At 35.0% G+C, this 18,116-nt stretch overlaps 2 protein-coding genes across 2 annotated transcripts; both read right to left on the bottom strand.

Annotated features, from left to right (window-relative positions):
* Nucleotides 1–4,863: 4,863 nt before the first annotated feature.
* Nucleotides 4,864–6,736, bottom strand: LOC100934257 (gamma-crystallin D-like). Its single transcript, XM_012546415.3, has 3 exons — nt 6,652–6,736; nt 6,295–6,537; nt 4,864–5,196 (listed from the first exon to the last, which is right to left on the bottom strand). The coding sequence occupies exons 1-3, from the start codon at nt 6,658–6,660 to the stop codon at nt 4,924–4,926; spliced, it is 525 nt and encodes a 174-aa protein (XP_012401869.1). The 5' UTR covers nt 6,661–6,736; the 3' UTR covers nt 4,864–4,923.
* An 8,392-nt stretch (nt 6,737–15,128) lies between these two features.
* On the bottom strand, nt 15,129–17,424 carry LOC100933995 (gamma-crystallin B). The gene is made up of 3 exons (XM_003765973.1): nt 17,416–17,424; nt 17,087–17,329; nt 15,129–15,404 (listed from the first exon to the last, which is right to left on the bottom strand). The coding sequence occupies exons 1-3, from the start codon at nt 17,422–17,424 to the stop codon at nt 15,129–15,131; spliced, it is 528 nt and encodes a 175-aa protein (XP_003766021.1).
* Nucleotides 17,425–18,116: the final 692 nt, after the last annotated feature.

Genomic DNA, 18,116 nt, shown 5'->3' with positions numbered 1-18,116 from the left:
AATAATATTCTATTACACTCAAACACCATAGCTTATTCAGCCATTCCCCAAATGATGGGCATCCACTCAGTGTCCAATTCTTTGTCTGGATACTATTTCAAACAGGTCCTAGTAATACTTTACTGTATTCTCTACTCTTGAGCCATCTCACCAGCCAACTTAATACCCACTGTATACTTTTAGCTAGTTAGCAGGATGATTCAGTAAATAGAGGACAGGTCACAGAAGCAAGAAAATCTGAATTTAAATTTGACTTCATTCACTTACGAGCTACCTGTGTAAGCTTGGGAAAGTCATTTAACCTAAAGTTCCTCATTTGTAATAGGGTTGTTTTAAAACACTTAGCATAGTATTTGACACATAATAGGTGCTATAGAAATATTTATTCCTTTTTCCCATTTCCCCATTTTTATGTCCTGGATTCAATCAACTCTCTCCTTGTTCATGATGTATCAAACTATACTTCTATAACTGTCCAATTTACCATCTTTGTAAGGAAACATCCCTCCCTCCCTGATCGCCACTCTCCCATGTAGTTTCCCCCACTGGAATATAAGCTCGTTGAAGGTAAGCACTTGATATTTCTTTTTGTAGCACAGAATAATTAAAAATGGATATTTAAAAGATAATTTTTATTCATTCATTTCTTTGTGACTTTTAAAAATGCTCCAGATGTATAAGGCTATAAATCCCATAGGATCTTGATACTCCATAAACTTTTCTACATTAGATAGAGGGAAGAATGAATAAATTGAACAGGAAATATTTCCAAGATCAAATAGATAAAGTAGTTCTTCAACCCAAATATTATATTGCTTTAAAAAAGATTATAATTTTCTTCCATAGTGGAGATGATAATATATTAGAATTTGAAAAATGTGTGGTAGTAAATTTAAAATAAAGTGACCTGAATTTTCACATAACTTTTTGAGTTAAACAAAATAAGATCATGATTGACTATTTAGGCAGACAGTGATTGAATTTCTAAGCTATCAACTCTACTTTCATCTCAACCTGCTCCCTCCTTCAGTGGAAACATTCAGAATTGTAAAGAGAGATTTGGAATTTTAAGTTTCTCCATTTATTTAGAGTTTACCCTGACCTATAAACCCAAACACACTGACTGCTTGCTGGATATTTCCCACAACTGTGGACTATCATTTGAATCCAACAGAAGGTGGAGATAAAGGAGGAAAGGAAAGATAAGAAGCAAAAAAATAGGAATAAGGTCAGGAATGAAAGAAAAGGAAAAGGTGATGGAGTGATGATCTTAGAAAAGTGGTAACAAATTCTCATTTCTCAATCCCTACTCTACTCAAGAAGAAAGTTTCTTGATGGTAACTCACTATTTGTATGCTCTAGCGGACAGAGAGCTAGCTATGAAGTTGGGAAGAAGTGGGTTTGCATCCTGCCTCAGATATTTACTTGCTGTGTGACTCTTAATGTGTCTCAGTTTCCTCATCAGTGAATTGAAGGAGTTGGACTCAATAACTCCTAAGGTCTCTTCCAGCTCTAAATCTATAATCCTGTCATCTGCTTTAGCTTTCCCCTAATAATGGGATAATTTTTAAATGGGGGAGGGGAGAAATAAGATGGCTAGAAGGAGCATATATGTGTCTGAAGATTATTTAGGGAAATATATTAAAACATTTTTATTCTCAAAATATGAAATGAAGAAAAAGCCAGAACAGAAGAAATCAGCAAAATAAATATTATGGTAACAATATTATTTTTTAAAAGCTTTCTGTTAGGAAGAACTAAGAATTTTAATTTCATAGTACTTAATAAATGCAATGTTTCAATATTTTCAATCATGCCCTGGAGCTAAAAGGTAACTTAGAGTTATTTAGTCCAACTCCCTCATTTTAAAAAATTTATAAAAATAAGTTTTATCAATTTTTTTGTCTGTCATCATAGCTATTTGTGGATATGGCATTTCCTCCTCCAAATTGAATTTTCCCTGAAAAAAATGAAGAAAAATTATTAAGTAAAACCAGCTGGTAAAATGACCATTGGTATTGTATGCAACATCTTGCCTATATGATATCCCACATATCTGCCTAGAAAAGATCTGCTCCTTGAAGAAGACACCCAAGTGTTCTAAAAAGATATTTTGTGCACTTATTTAGCTTGTATTTCTGAGTGATTGTGATGAACTGTTTTTTTCAACAATGTCAGCTGATCCCTGGTGAAAAATATTCACCTTTATCCCTGAAGTCTCCCTAAAATTTCAATAAAGCCTTCCTCTGATTTCCACCAATTCTGACCCCCAAATACCTCACATATACTATGGATTCCTTTTAGATAATACATTCATATTAGTTTTTTCTTTTTAGAATATAAGCTTTTTCACAAATAGAGATTTCTTAATTTTTCATACCTATATCTCTAGTATTTAGTACAGTATGAAACTATATCATAATAAAAACAAAGTGATTGATTTATTCTTTGGCTTTCCAGAATCTTACTTGTGAACAAGAAAAATCTAATCTAAAATCAGTTACTTTTTTAAACAAAGCACTAAAGAATAGAGAAAGATTCCTTCCATATGTCTTCAATTTTAGGTCTTACCCTTCAATCTTCCATATTAAGGAATTTCTATATTTGTGATATGTCAGTATATCATAAAGGGGATTGTAGATTTTTCATTAACTTTTCTCATTATATAGCCTATTTATACTGTCATCAAGTGAGAGAAATTATAGTAGATTAGATAGAAGCTTTAACTTGGAGTCAAAAAGACTGGGATTCAAAAACTGCCTCTAATGGTTCACAATTCAATTCAACAAGCATTTATTAAAAGCCTACTGTGTGCCAGGTAGGTGCACAAGGCAAAAATAATAGCAAACCTTGACCTCAAGAAATTTATAATTAATTTTGAAGCTTTTTTTGAAGAATTTATTTACTAACTGCCCATGCATGAGAGAACAATTGAACCTTTCTACACTTCCAGTAAGTCTTAAACATATCTCCTACAAGAAGCTTTTCTGGATCTTTCTGGTTGTTAAAGCTCACTTGTCACCTTCTCCATTTACCATGTTTATATTTACCTATTTACTGTCTTTTATGAAGTCCTTAATTACAAGGATTCTATTTCATTTTTTAAAAAATGCTTAGCCAAGTATCTCAAATGCCACAAATGCTTATCAAATTGGGTTAAGTCTTTGGGCATTTACTAAATTAGAGATGGGTTACAATCTGCAATGTTAGAAGGAGGTCTCCATACCTAGAAAATATTAGATTTTTGATGTAGTTTGTATTATACTATGTTTCAAAGTGAGAGGTGCCATGGTGGAGAGGATAGAGAGCCAGTCTCAAAGCCAGGACAAGCTGAGCTCAAGTCCTATCTCTGACATATATGTTTTCTATATAATCCTGGGTAAATTATTTAAACTCTGTTTTCTTGTCAAGACAAGAAATTGCATCTAGATGCTAAAGTGAAAAGAATGCTGGCCTGGATCAGGAGGATTCATCTTTCTGAATTAAAATCTGACTTCAGATATTCTATGTCACACTATAGCTGTGTGACCTTGGGTAAATTACTTAATCCTGTTTGCCTCAGTTTCCTCATATGTAAAATTATCTGGAGAAGAAAATGGAAAATTACTAAAGTATCTTTGCCAGGAAAACCTCAAATGGGTTCATGAAGAATCACTATGACTTGAAATGGCTCAACAACAGCAACATAAATAGTAGAAAAGAGCTGACCTACATTGATTGGTTTCCCCTTTGAGTATTCCTCACATAAATGAAATCATAGATTCAAACCCTATTCTCTCTCTTTTTTTTTTATTTAATAGCCTTTTATTTACAGGATATATACATGGGTAACTTTACAGTATTAACAATTGCCAAACCTCTTGTTCCAATTTTTCACCTCTTACCCCCCCCTCCCCTAGATGGCAGGATGACCAGTAGATGTTAAATATATTAAAATATAAATTAGATTCACAATAAGTATACATGACCAAAACGTTATTTTGCTGTACAAAAAGAATCAGACTCTGAAATATTGTACAATTAGCTTGTGAAGGAAATCAAAAATGCAGGTGTGCATAAATATAGGGATTGGGAATTCAATGTAATGGTTTTTAGTCATCTCCCAGAGTTCTTTTTCTGGGCATAGCTAGTTCAGTTCATTACTGCTCCATTAGAAATGATTTGCAAACCCTATTCTCAATACTTACAAGTACACTAGACTTGGTCAAGAAAAGCCGAGTTCAAATTCTGCCCTGGACACTTCCTAGCCATGTGACTATGCAAATCTCTTATTCTCTATTTGACCCAGTTCGGTCTTCTGTGAAATGGGAATAAAAATAGTACCAACCTCAAAGGACTCCTGTTAGGGTAAAATGTTTGTAAAGCATTTTGTAAATTCTAAAGTGCTAGCCATTATTTTTATTATTATTCATGTTATTTTAAAAAATAAAATAATCTCTAAAAATTCTCACTACATTGAACTTCTTTTCTTGTTCTGCATCCTGTAACCAAATTTAAAGGATTTTATTAAAATGTGGGCACCTAATATCCCAAACACTTTTAACATCAAAACTAAATTTCCTAGCATATGTTTCAAGGTTAGCCATCTGCTTCTCATCTAACTATCAGCATCTAATTCATTAGCATATTTCAATAAACTATACCTACTTCTTATCTTTTACTCAAAGTCCCTTGATTACAGCCTTCTGCTTTGGCCCGAGATTCGATCTCCTCTTTCTCTTTCTAAACTTTACCCAAGCTTGATGAACCCTCCAAAAGGCAAGTTACCTCCATTCACCCCATAGCTTTTTAGTGCTAAAACATTTACAATTCTATTTTTTTCACAAATGATGTAAAATAAACACCAGAGACATTATATGCCAATAATACAAACTAAATACTTTATTAGGTTCCAAAATGAGAAGATGGTAGCATAGACATATTTTAGTAAAAATCTATAACCCTCCTTAAAGAGCCTGCCTTGGCATTCATGGCTCCCCAGTCCAGGTATCTCCTGTACTCTCCAGGTCTCAACAGGAACTGTCTTCCTCTATAGTTGGGCATCTCATACAGGACCCAGCAGCCTTCTAGCACATTGAAGGAGTGGATTTCATTCAATCGGAAACGGTCATGGATACAAGAGCAGTCATCGGTGAGCTCTGACATCAGACCTTTGTATTCTTCTTTCTCATACAGCCTCATTCTATGGGAGCCAGTCTGCTTGGGCAACAAAGCAGGGAAGGAAACAAAACCCCAACAAATTGAGTCCTTTTTAGAATTCAGTTCATTGATAGTTTAGCATGTTAATATATATTAATGGATGAATAGATAAAAGTTAAAATAGAAATTCCAAAATCAGTCTGTGTATTTCTGATATTCCTTCTTTCTTTTTTTGGCCTGGCAATTGGGGATAAGTGACTTGCTCAGAGTCACAGAGGTAGCAAGTGGTAAGCATCTGAGGCCAGATTTCAACTCAAGTTCTCCTGATTCAAAAGTGAATGTTCTATTCACTATACATTTAGCTTCCTCTTTAATATTTCTTTGATCAATAAATGCTACATCATTAAATATTTCTTCTTATGATTTTCTTTTATTTGTTGTATAAGATAAAGAAGCTTGATAGCGGTCACATTATAACGCAGGAGCAGATAAGAATATATCCTTCTTGAAATTGTGGTTGAAGGTTATCATTTTTAACTTCAACCAATTGACACAGTAGATAAAGTACTGGGCCTGAAGTTAAGAAGACCTAAATTCAAATTTAACCTCAGACACTTACTAGCTGTGAGATGCTGGACAAGTCACTCAACCCATCTTTGCCTCAGCTTATTCAACTGTAAAATGGAAATAATAATAGCACCTATCTCTTGGATTGCTTGTAAAGATCAAATGAGATAACATTTGTATCTGGTACTCAGCAGGCTACTATACAGATATTTATTCCCTCGCCCCGACTTCCAAAATGATCCATAGAGTAATTTGTCTACTTTTTACTTTCTCAATTCCTTTACCTATTTATTTTCTCAATTTCTCACAGTTATTCTATATGTTATTTTTTGTTTTTTTTGCTTTTCATTTCTGAAAAATTCCTAAAAAACTTTTGAAATTATTTCTGGACTACAAAATAATGTTAGCAGATATAACAAAAACAGTTGATTTGGGGGCATTTTTGCTGTATTTATCAGTTTGGGGACCAAAATTTGAAACTCACTAAACATTTATCTTCTTTAAAAAAAAAAAAAAAAAACCTTTCTAGCCCCACAATTTTTAGCTCATGGAAAATATTTCATAACTATCACTGGAGGCAGAACTCACTTGAGGTATCAGACAACAGGACCGAATCATATCATTAAAGCCCATCCATTGCTGGTAATCAGGATATTCTCCCCTTCTCAGATAATATTGATGTCCTGAGTAGTTAGGATGCTCATAAATCATCCAGCAGCCACTGTCCACACGGATGGAGTTACAGCGACTGAAGTAGGCCTGCAGATTGGGGTAATCGCTGGTACATTCATAGCAGCGGCCCTGGAAGCCTCTGTCCTCAAAGAAAGTGATCTGCAAAGGAAGACAAACTCAGTGGTGTTTGTTGTTTCCTCCCATTCTGCCCCTTCAACAGTGGCAACTTTCTCTTTGGGACCCTTCTCTTGCCCCCAACAATACTTTACTCACCTTTCCCATGTTTGGTTGGCGAATGATGCAGTGTCCTAATGACAGCGACAACGGCCGCTCCTATATATAGAGCATTTCTACTGCTGCATTGGCAAGAACAACAAAAAAGGGGCCCAGTTTGGTGTGTAAGGGGATTTTGTGGTCTGCTTTTTTATTCTGCCTTTAGTGGAGAGGGTGCTATGTTTAGCTTTCTCTCTGGTGCATTCTAGTTCTGTTCTATACTTGCTATTAGGGGAGGAACATAATCATTGGGACAAAGACAATTCATTGTTAACTGATTTTATTTGGGTCCTTCTTTGTTCTGAATAATGCAGGTCTGCCCCATAAGACAGCAAATTCCCATTTCTTGTTTTTCCTTGATACTTTGACACAATATATGCAATGTGTCTTCTGGAAATTTTCTCAGGAAAGCAGATATAGTTTGAGTGTTGGAGACCTGAATTAAAATCCTGACTTCTAGCTGTGTAACCCAGTGCAAGTCACGTCATCTGTCTCTGCCTCATTTTCCCATTCTGTAAAATGTAGATATCAAGAGCACCTATTTTCTAGGATTGCTGTGAGGATTGAATGAGATAACATTTGTAAAGCATTTTGTTCTATATAAGTGCTAACAATGATTATTATTATTAGATTAGATCAAAAGAAAAATAAACTTTGTTTTAAATCTAGGTGAAAACATCAAAGAGCTTCTCTGAGAGGCTCCTTATATACTCCAGAGCAATGGGCTCTATTCTCAGAGTTGTTCTGAGTACCAGCTCCCAGTTCTAGTGGACAGAATGTTGGTTTTGGAATCAGAGAACTTGTTTAAATTCGGGTCTGCCACTTAATACTATCTCTGTGACACTGGGCAAAACACTCAAGTCAGCAAGATCTGAGTTCAAATTTGACTATGACAGTTAATAGCTATATAATTCACTGACAAGTCACTTAACTTCTTTCTGCCTCAGTTTTCTCATCTGTAAAAAGAAGATAATAATAAAATCAAAGTTAGTTAATAACAAACTTGTAATGTTCTTCTCCAAATTATAATGTTCTCTGGGAGCAGGTTTCTTGGGGGATTTCTGGAGGCAGCCTTAGTTTCAGTTCAGTGTAATAATCTTTTTTTAATAGCCTTTTATTTACAGGTTATATGTATGGGTAACTTTACAGCATTGACAATTGCCAAACCTTTTGTTCCAATTTTTACCCTCCTTCCCCCGACCCCCTCCCCTAGAGAGCAGGATGACCAGTAGATGTTAAATATATTAAAATATAAATTAGATACTCAGTGTAATAATCACCTCAAATGCAGCCTCAGTGTAATAATCACCTCAAATGCAGCCAGGAGTTAAAGTCCAAATCCTTTATTTTCTCTTACAAAATCTTATCTCCTTCACTTGGGTCTCTGCTAGTTTTCTAGAAGCCTTCTGGATCTTGGTTTCAGTGTTCTCCACAGGATAGCCTGCCACCACTTCTCTGTCTTCCTTCGTTCTGCCCATTTGCCTTCTCTGGCTTGTGAATCTCCCGGAGTCAATCCTGATTGTGGCTCCTAGCTTATATATGCTCTCTTAAAGGTGTGAATCTTGTGGAATTATAGTAAGTGCTAAGTACATCTAGAGAACTGTTAAACACTCTGCTAAACAAGCATTGTCTCTATCAATTCCACTGACAGCACCTTGTAAGAATTCTAACACAAACTGTCTTTGTCCCAATACTCGTGTTCTTTCCCCAATAGCAAATCTAAAAAATGCTATTATTATCACCATCATCATCATTATCTGTTTTCTTTGGGACTCAGTTTCTTCAATTGCAAAATTACCTCTGAAATTCTTTCCAGTCTAAATCTGAGTCTATGAGTTCAGTATTAGAGTGAAATCCAGTTTTGAAGTCCTAGGAACCCCCCAAAAATCAGCTAATAAACTTCTATGGTGGCAGGTGTTACAGGAAGAGGGTTACAAATAATATGAAACCACTGGAGAAATTTCTTAGACCTAGGCTACTAGTCCTATCCTAATTTTTTTCTTTCACAAAGGCCAAGGTTTGAGCTGACTGATCTTTTGGTATCATGGTAACCACACTTTCTTCTAGTTTCTTTCTGCTGAGACCCCCATAGAGAGGAATAAAAATAATAATAGCTAGAATTTGCATTTCACTTTTAGCTTTACAAAGTAAAAGTATAAAATAAGGTATAAAAAAGGTATAAAAAAAGTAACAGGTATAAAATACCTGTTATCTCATATGAACCTACAATATCACTGAGGTGCTGTTATTACTCCCATTTTACAGATGAGAATACTAAAACCAAAAGAAATTAAGTAACTTGTTTAGGGTCACATTGCTAAATGGAATTTGAAACTCAGGTATTCCTTACTCAAGGTCTTGTGCTCCTTCTATTTCCCTACCTACCTACTACAGATTTCTTGCTTCTCTGTTACTCTTCTTTTTATTTATTTATTTTGCTAAGGCAGTTGGGGGTAAGTGAATTGTCCAGGGTCACACAGTTAGGAAATGTTAAGTGTCTGAGACTAGATTTGAACTCAAGTCCTCCTGACTTCACGGCTGGTGCTTTATCCACTGCATATCTAGGGCACCTAGATGCCCTAAAATGTATTCTCAATATAGAAATATAGGAATAGTAATAGGAAAATTAAGAAATGGATGGGATTGGGAAGAAAGATGAGTCCTACTTTTTAAATAGTTTTTTATTTTATTTTCCAATTATATACAAAGTAGTTTTCAATATTCACCTTTGTAAAACCTTGTGTTCCAGATTTTTTTCCCTTTCTATCTTCCCCTTCTCATTACAGCAAGCAATTCAATATAAGTTAAACATGTGCAATTCTTCTAAATTATTTCCATATTCATCATGTGCACAAGAAAAATCAGATCAAAAGGGAAAAAACACAAGTAAGAAAAAAAACCAAGTAAATAAATAAACAATAACAACAACAAAAAAGCGGATGTACTTTCCTTTCATCCATGTTCAAACTCCACAGTTCTTCTGGATATAGACAAGACTTTCCATCACAAATCTGTTGGAATTGCTTTGAATCACCTCATTGTTGAAAAGAACCAAGTCCATCACAGTGATCATCACATAATCTTGTGGTTATAATGTTTTATGAGTTCTCTTTTAGAATGACTGTAGGACATCTAATAGACAGGCAATTGGTGACGTGGGACAGGAGCTTGCAAGAGAATCTAGGGCTGGAAATATAGATCTGGTATTCATCTCTATAGATATTTTCTCTCTGAGGAATGACTCATTATGCCAAGCTTAGTTATGGAGCTCAATAGCAAGGAATTGGAAATTAAGTGAATGCCCATTAGTTGGGAAATGGCTGAATAAGTTAGTATATATGAATGTAATGGAATATTACTATTCTATCAGAAATGATGAGCAGACTGATTTCAGAAAAGCCTGGAAAGACATGTGATGTGATGCTGAGTGAAAGTGAGCAGAAGTAGGAGAATATTGTACACAGTAACAGTAAGATTGTGTGATGATCAACTATGATAGATGACTTTTCTCCACAATACAGTGATCCAAGACAATTCCAATAAAGTTGAATTGAAAAATGCCATCTGCATCCAGAAAGAGAACTATGGAGACTGAATGCGAATTGAAGCACACTATTTTTACTTGTTTTTTCTCATGGTTTTTCCCTTTTGGTCTGATTTTTCTTTCACAATATGACTAATATGGAAATATGTTTAAAATGATTGTATGTCTAAAACCTATTGTTTGCTGTATTGGGGAGAAAGGAGGTAAAGGAAAGAGGGAGAAAAAATATGGAATTCAAAAATCTTATAAAAATGAAGGTTAAAACATCTTTACATGATAATGTAAAAGATACTCATATGAACCTACAATATCACTGAGGAACTGTTATTACTCCCATTTTACAGATGAGAATACTAAAATCGAAAGAAATTAAGTAACTTGTTTAGGGTCACATTGCTAAATGGAATTTGAAACTCGGGTATTCCTTACTCAAGGTCTTGTGCTTCTTCTATTTCCTTTTGGCTTCCTTAGTTACTTTACATGTAACTGGAAAAATAAAACACGTTTAAATGGAAAAAAGAGATATGAATTCCAAGATGATAGTGATATCTGCTGTGAATTCCTGGAAATCCAGAAGAGTGACTGAATCAGAAGCAGATATTGTAGCTTAAACTCACAAATAATAGACTTCAAGTCTAGGTGACAAAAAGGAAGGGCTAAAGTTTGGGGAACCTTGATGAAGTTCCTTGTATTCTGCCTCTTGATTACATTCTTCCCTTTCAATTTGGATGCTTGTATTAGATGCTCAGGATTCTACCCTGCTTTGATATCAAGCACTTTTGATCTGTCTGCACTCCAGAGAAACTGTAGCTCTTCACTGGACCAACTTTTGGCTTTGCTCCTTTGGTTGGTGATTCAGATTTTACCCTTCAATCTGCAAGTAGAGATCTTCCTCTGGTTCTCCTGCCCCATCCCCCAGACTCCAAAGACAGTAAAAGTTGACTCTGGTTAGGGAGATATGACAGTAATAAGTATGGAAAGGAGATACACCTAGCTCAAACTCTTATTTCCACAGTGAGAACAACAGCAGGTTGAAGAGTCAGATTTTGAAGGTCTCATTTTAATTTTATTTTTTCCATCCAGGATGAGACCTTCCAAAAGACCTTTCAGATAGGAAAAGAGAGGGAGCAACAAAAAAAAAAAATGTGAGACATAATTTATTGTAATAAATTTGAAGGATATAAATTAAAGAGCTTTGTAAACTGTAAATTATTTCTTCCTGTGTATATCTTCCTCCTTCCTCTCATCACTCTCAGTCCTCCTATTTATGTTTCCCTGTTTACTCCATAGTAAATCTTTTTGTAGCTGAGAAAGTTGTATAATTTTTTTCTCTGAGGCAATTGTAGTTAAATGACTTGCCCAGAGTCACACTGTTAGGAAGTATTAAGTGGCTGAGCTAGATTTGAATTCAGGTCTTCCTGACTTCAGGGCTAGTGCTCTACCTACTGCATCACCTATTTGCCCCAGTTGTGTATTTCTTTGAGAAGTAACTGGTAAGGAGGTTAGGAAGACAAGGAACTTTCCCCTTGAATATGAATCAGATATTAGGAAACTCAAGAAAAGAAATGAGAGCATTACAGACCTACGGGAGTGAAGCTGAAACAAATTCTGTGGCTTTCTGATGCAAAAGAAAAGTAGTGGTAATGAGAAAGACAATGGTGTCACTTTCCTGCTAAGGTTCTGACTTTCTTCAGGGTACCATCTTTGTTATTCACATTCCAAGAGTCTTTAGAGCTTAGAATATTTTGTCTTGGCAGATTTTTTTGAAGCAAATGGGAATATTTATTTTATTTTATATTTTTTTGTTTTTGTATTTTTCTCAGTAGTATTTAATTTTTCCAAATACACATAAAGATAATTTTCAACATTAATTTTTGTAAGACTTTGTGTTCCAAAGTTTTCTCTCTTCTTTCCTTACCTCCCCCTTCCTCAAGACAGCAAGCAATTTGATATTGATTAAACATGTGCAATCCTTTTAAACATATTTCCTTATTTGTCATGTTGTGTAATAAAAATCAGCCCAAATAGGGGGAAAACATGAAAAAGAAAAAAACAAAAACAAAAAAAGATGAAAATACTGTACTTTGTATTCGGTCTCTGTAGTTCTCTCTCTGGATGTAGAAAGCATTTTCCATTCTAAATCTATTTGAATTGACTTGAATATTGCATTGTTGAGAAGAACCAAGTCTGCTATAGTTGATCATTACATCTTGTTACTGTGTACAAGGTTCTCCTTGTTCTGTTCACTTTACTCAGCATCAGTTTATGTAAGACTTCTAGACTTTTCTGAAATCAGCCTGCTCATAATTTCTTATAGAACAATAAAATTCCATTACATTCACATACCAAAATTTATTCAGCCATTTCCCAATTGATAAGCATCCACTCAATTTCCAGTTCCTTTTGACAGATTTTTTGAGGTCATTACCTTGTTCTGTGTGTGTCTTGAGCTTTCTTGTCACTACAGCAACTCTTCGTGCTTGGATTCTTTTTTGTTTTCTAATTCTTCCAGGTTACTTAATGACTTTAGATTTTGTGTTAATTGGGAGGCTCTGCCCACTTCTGGGAAAGATGTCTGGACTGAACTTCAGTCACTTTCATAGCTCAGTCTGGAAGCCTGCAAATTTTCAGTGTTTCCAAAATGGAGAACAAAGTCTGTTCACAAATCTCCTTATCTGAACTTTGCAAATTACGGACACAGTTTTGGGATTGTTAGCTTATATGTATACGAATTTCAGTAGAATGCTATTGGACTCAGTCACTGTTATTTAACTGTTGGCTTTTGTCCTGTTTTTTCCTATATATATATGCTGGACTAAACATTAAAACGGGGTCACTGCTCTGTCCTTGGGCTCAGAGTCCCATAATTAAGTTTCTAGAATTTGTTTTGTGCTTTGTATCCAGCTAGCCACCATTCCATTCCCAAACGCCCCCCCCCCAAAAAAAAACTTTAGAAAAAAAGATTATTAAAACATTACAACTATTCTTCTCTGTCTTGAGCTGGTGACCCAGAACTGTGTAATGTGTGAAGGAGTTACTAGATGGCACTCAAACATTTCTGCCTCCAGCATGGAACTAATGCTGAACTAGGAGACCTCTAATGTCTAATGTCCTGATGCTTTATTTTGATTCCTTTTCTTTTCTGTCCCCGGGCACTGGAAGGCTTTTGTTCTAACTCCTGCTAAGCTATCATTGGATTGTCCTCCTCTAGTCAGCCTCTACCCTAATGTCTGTAGACCTCTGTCTTCTCGAGCTGCAATAGACTGGAAAATGAATTACTGTGACTTTTTCTTGGCTTTCCTAATCAGATTTTGGTCTGGTACATTATCTGGAAGAAGTATTTGGGAGAGAGGGACAAAAGTGCTAACCCTCCCTCCAGTGTTTTGTTCTTCTCCCCTCCCTGAGCGGTTTTAATGGAAGAAAAGAGCTCCTCTAGGAGACCTAAAGAGATGGAATTAAGAATACAAGAAGAGACATTGGTTTTGGCAAGAAATAAGACCAGTTCATCAGAAATTTTAGCAATAAAGAAAATGGGAAATTATTTTGAGGGATTTTGAAATGTGAAGTAAGAGAAAAGAGAGAATTTGTGATGGATGACCTTCATTTTTTTTTTCCAGTAAAGTAGTAGCTAATGTCCTTGATTGAGAAAGGAAAATGATGTGATATAGAAGTCTGAGGAAAAAGAAGAATTGGAATAGCTGTTATGGAGAGTACAATAGAGAATCAATCAGGAAAGAAATAATAATAATTATGTAGCAGTGAGGGGATTCAACTACAATTAGACAAAATTAATTTGTAGTGAGGCAGTCAGCATAATTATATGATTTTATTTTGTTCTGAGTTTAAGAAATAAAAATGCCTTTCTATAATTTAAAAGAATGGGAAAAAATGATAATTGTACATGATTATGTACAACTTGCTATTCCTTTTAAATATATAATAAAGTTATCATGTAACAATTCTATACATAGTTCTATGTAGCAATTTTTCTCTGGATGGAGATAGTATCTTTCTTCATAGGTTTTTGTAGTTAATTTGGGTTTTTCTAATGGTCAAAATGATTTAGTCACTCAAAGTTGTTCTTAAAATCATTGTTGTTATTGCATACAATATTCTCTTGGTTCTGCTCATTTCAGTCTTCATTATTTTATGCAAATTTATCCATGTTTTTTCTAATATCATCAAATTCATCATTTCTTATAACACAATAGTATTTCAACACAATCATATGCCACAACTCATTCAGCTATACCCCAATTGACAGGCATCCTGAAATTTCCAGTTCTTTGCCATAATAAAGAGAACTGCTATAAATATTTTAGAGCATATATGTTCTTTTCCTTTTCATCTTGGGAAATGGACCTAGTACTGGTTGGTATTTCTGGGTCAAAAGATGTGGGCAGTTTCATAACTCTTTGAGCATAATTCCTGATTGCTCTCCAAAATGGTTGGAACAGTTTATAGTTCTACTAATAGTGAATTAGTGTCACAATTTCTTCCACATTCCCTCCAACATTTGTCACTTTCCCCTTCAATCAGTTTAGCCAGTCTGGTAAATGTCAAAAAATATTTCCAGATTGTTTTAATTTGCTTTCCTCTAATCAATATTGTTTTAGAACATAGAGAAAGATTTTAAAAAACAGAAAAATACAATAATATGGCCTTAGTAACTAAACTTAAATTAAACATTTCTTTAATCAGATATGTTTTTGATATTATGACAGTTCTGGGAACATTATCTCCTAATATCATTCCTTCTACTCAAATACTCATTCCTATCATGTGTGCATATTTTTAATGCTTAACCAAATGTTATTCTTACAAATGAATAATTAATAAGATTGGGAAAAAGACAGGAATCATTTAGTGCTGGAAACACAAACTAAATATTTTATTAGATTTTAAAATGAAAAAAACTGAGAGTAACCATATCTCAGTAAAAATCCATGACCCGTCTAAAAGAACCAACTTTAGCATTCATGGCTCCCCAGTCCAAGTATCTCCTGTACTCCCCAGGTCTCAGAAGGTATTGTCTTCCTCTATAGTTGGGCATCTCATACAGGATCCAGGAGCCCTCTAACACATTGAGAGAGCGTACTTCATTCATATGGAAGCGGTCTTGAATAGACTGACAATCATCCATGAGCTCAATCATTTGGCCTTTGAAGTCATCTCTATCATAGAATCTCAACCTATAGGAGCCAGAGTGCTATAAAAATAGAAACAAGAAATCAATGATGAAACAGAAAGTAATCAAAAATTTCCTACCTCAAATTTTCTTGATTCCAATTTTATTACCAGGACAAACATTTGTGGAAAATTAAATTGTCTCCCCCACTTGCTGAATCTAGAGTCAGGAAGACCTGAGTTCAAATTTGGGCTCAGACACTAGCTGTGTGACTTTGGGCAAGTCATTTAACCCTGATTGCTTCAGTTTCCTCATCTGTAAAATGACCTGGACAAGGAAATGGTAAACCACTCCAGTATCTTTGCCAAGAAAACCTCAATGAAGTCACAAAGAGTAAGACAAGACTGAAAAAGGACTGAACAACAACAATCTTCCATTTGCTTAATGATCCTTAGGCATGGCTAGAAATAGAGTCCAGTAAGCCAATGCATCTCTTATCAATTTGTCTATTATGAAATAGGTTTCTTAAAGTAAGATTTACCACATCATTTTTATCTTCAGTATTAGAGGAAATTGTTATAAATGAGTTACCATAAGTAAAGTGTTTTACAAATCTTAAAGTGCTACATAAATATTAGATGAGGCAAAGTGTGAACTGGAAAGCTAAGCATGATATATTTTCATTTTAAGATGAATCATCTTTAAACTATTTCCCCTAAGTCCAGATTTTATAAATTTTTCCAATCCTGGGATTCTTAAACCTTTATAGTCACAAGGCTTTTTATATATTCCCTTTTCTCTCCATCTTCACAGCCTTGTCCAGACCCAAACCACCTTGAAGGCAGGCTGTTTTATTGATTCCATTTCTAGAATTCTGTGATTTCAACTGGAAAAAGCCTTAGAAATCTTCTCATTCAAAGTGTTCAATTTACAGATGAGAAAATTGAGGCCAAGAGAGAGGAATAATTTGTACAAGGTCATATTAATAGTAAATGAAAGAGTTACAATTTGAATTTAGCTCCTTTGATTTCAAATCCATCTACTACACCAATTTGCTATCTCTGTACAAGCTCTATCACCTGCATCTTATCCTACCCTCAATAGCAAGAGATATTCTTTAAGCATTATTTTTATTATATTACATTATCTTTCCAGCAAAATATTCAATGACTCCCAGATACTTTCCCTAGAATCACAGAATATATCAAACGGAGTTCTGACCATGCCCTCAAAGTGCACTGTACCAGCTTACCTCCTCTTCCTCCCCATTTTTTCCTTCATTCTATCACCACTAAATATTAGTGGTTTTAAGTATTAAATTTTCTGGAATGACTGATTGAATAGTGGGAAAACACAAAATATCTGAATACAATCAGAATTTCTAAATTATATTTATGAAAATTTAAGGTATGGATTTAATTTCAACATGAACCCAGAGCAGCTATTCTTTGATAAAACTTGTAAGGCTAATTTTATAATCCTTCTGATTCCATGTTAGTCATTAACTCAAAAAACTTTGTACCCCTCTAATTTCTTTATTGCTTTTAAAATATTGACCCTGGTATTCTATAACTAAAAGTCCACAGAATAAAGAAAAAAACAATAAATGGAGAGATTTTATCAGTCATCAGACTCCTGAGAGAAACACTTTGTTCTCTGAGTCTAGGCTGCCATCATTCACTCGCTAGATAAATTTGATTTGAGAAAAGAACTAATTAAGGCATTTGACTTTCCCACAAGCCTTCAAATGGAATGATGCTTACTTGAGGGATGATTCGGCAGGACCTGATGGAATCATTGAATCCCATCCACTGTTGGTAGTCTGGATACTCTCCCCTTCGTAGATAATACTGGTGGCCCAAAAAATTGGGGCGCTCATAAACCATCCAGCAGCCGCTTTCTACCCGGATGGAGTTGCAACGGTTGAAGTAGGCCTGCAAATTGGGGTAGTCGGTGCTGCATTCATAGGATCGGCCCTGAAAGCCGCGGTCCTCATAGAAGATGATCTGTAAAATGAAATATTGAGGAGAGTTGAGAAAACCATCCTCTTGTATAAATACACTGGTTGAGCATTGCTTTCCTGCAGTCTTACCTTTCCCATTTTGGAGAGAGATTGAGTCGTTCACACAACGCTGTTTGCCGCTGTGGTGGAAGCTACTGTATATATAGCAACCCTTCCTGCTGCCTCCGCAGGAATAACACAGACGGAGCCCATTTTGGTGAGTAAGGGGATTTTCCGTGTTCTTTTCTTTTCTGTGATCGTGGTCAGGGGGAATCATTGAATGTTTCCCTTTCACTCTTTCTGGCGAGTTCGAATTGTCCTAATTCGCTAACACTGTTGTTGCTTTTGAAGTGAGGGGTTTCCGCTCAGAATAATTAAATTTTGGAGAAGAGAAAGAATGAGATAGTTCTGCCCCATGACTTCCCTCTATGGAATATTCTGTACAACTAAATTTCCAACTGTGACTGAGCTAAACAGATTATTCACCCTGGAGTATGGAGCTTTTAATCATAATTTTTAAATGATCACAGTATAATATCCTGTAGGAGAGAGATTGAATAAGATCTCTGATTTGAAAAGTATGAGATTCTTTAATTCATATAATTGCTATTATAATTACTATGACAATTGTTTGCTATCAGAACTCAATTAGACAAATTTGCCAAGTTGATAAAATTTATCTTTACTCTCTTTCTACCATGTTTTTTGCCCCCATCTCTCACTTCCTTCTTCTCACTGCCTTCTACCAAGTTCCATACTATGCTTTGTTGATTCAAAGCCATTTTGATATT

The sequence above is a fragment of the Sarcophilus harrisii genome, chromosome 3 (assembly GCF_902635505.1).
Source record: "Sarcophilus harrisii chromosome 3, mSarHar1.11, whole genome shotgun sequence".
NCBI lineage: Eukaryota > Metazoa > Chordata > Mammalia > Dasyuromorphia > Dasyuridae > Sarcophilus > Sarcophilus harrisii.
Note: the sequence above shows the minus strand (reverse complement) of the source record. Positions and strands in the feature narration are given on the sequence as shown.

Bases quoted from the DNA above. Each gene is read 5' to 3' on its own strand.
- LOC100933995 (XM_003765973.1), bottom strand. The intron at 15,405-17,086 runs GTAAGCATCATT...CTATTTTTATAG, and splicing joins CCTGCCGAATCATCCCTCAA to CACTCTGGCTCCTATAGGTT.
- LOC100934257 (XM_012546415.3), bottom strand. The intron at 5,197-6,294 runs GTGAGTTCTGCC...TTGCCCAAGCAG, and splicing joins CCTGTTGTCTGATACCTCAA to ACTGGCTCCCATAGAATGAG.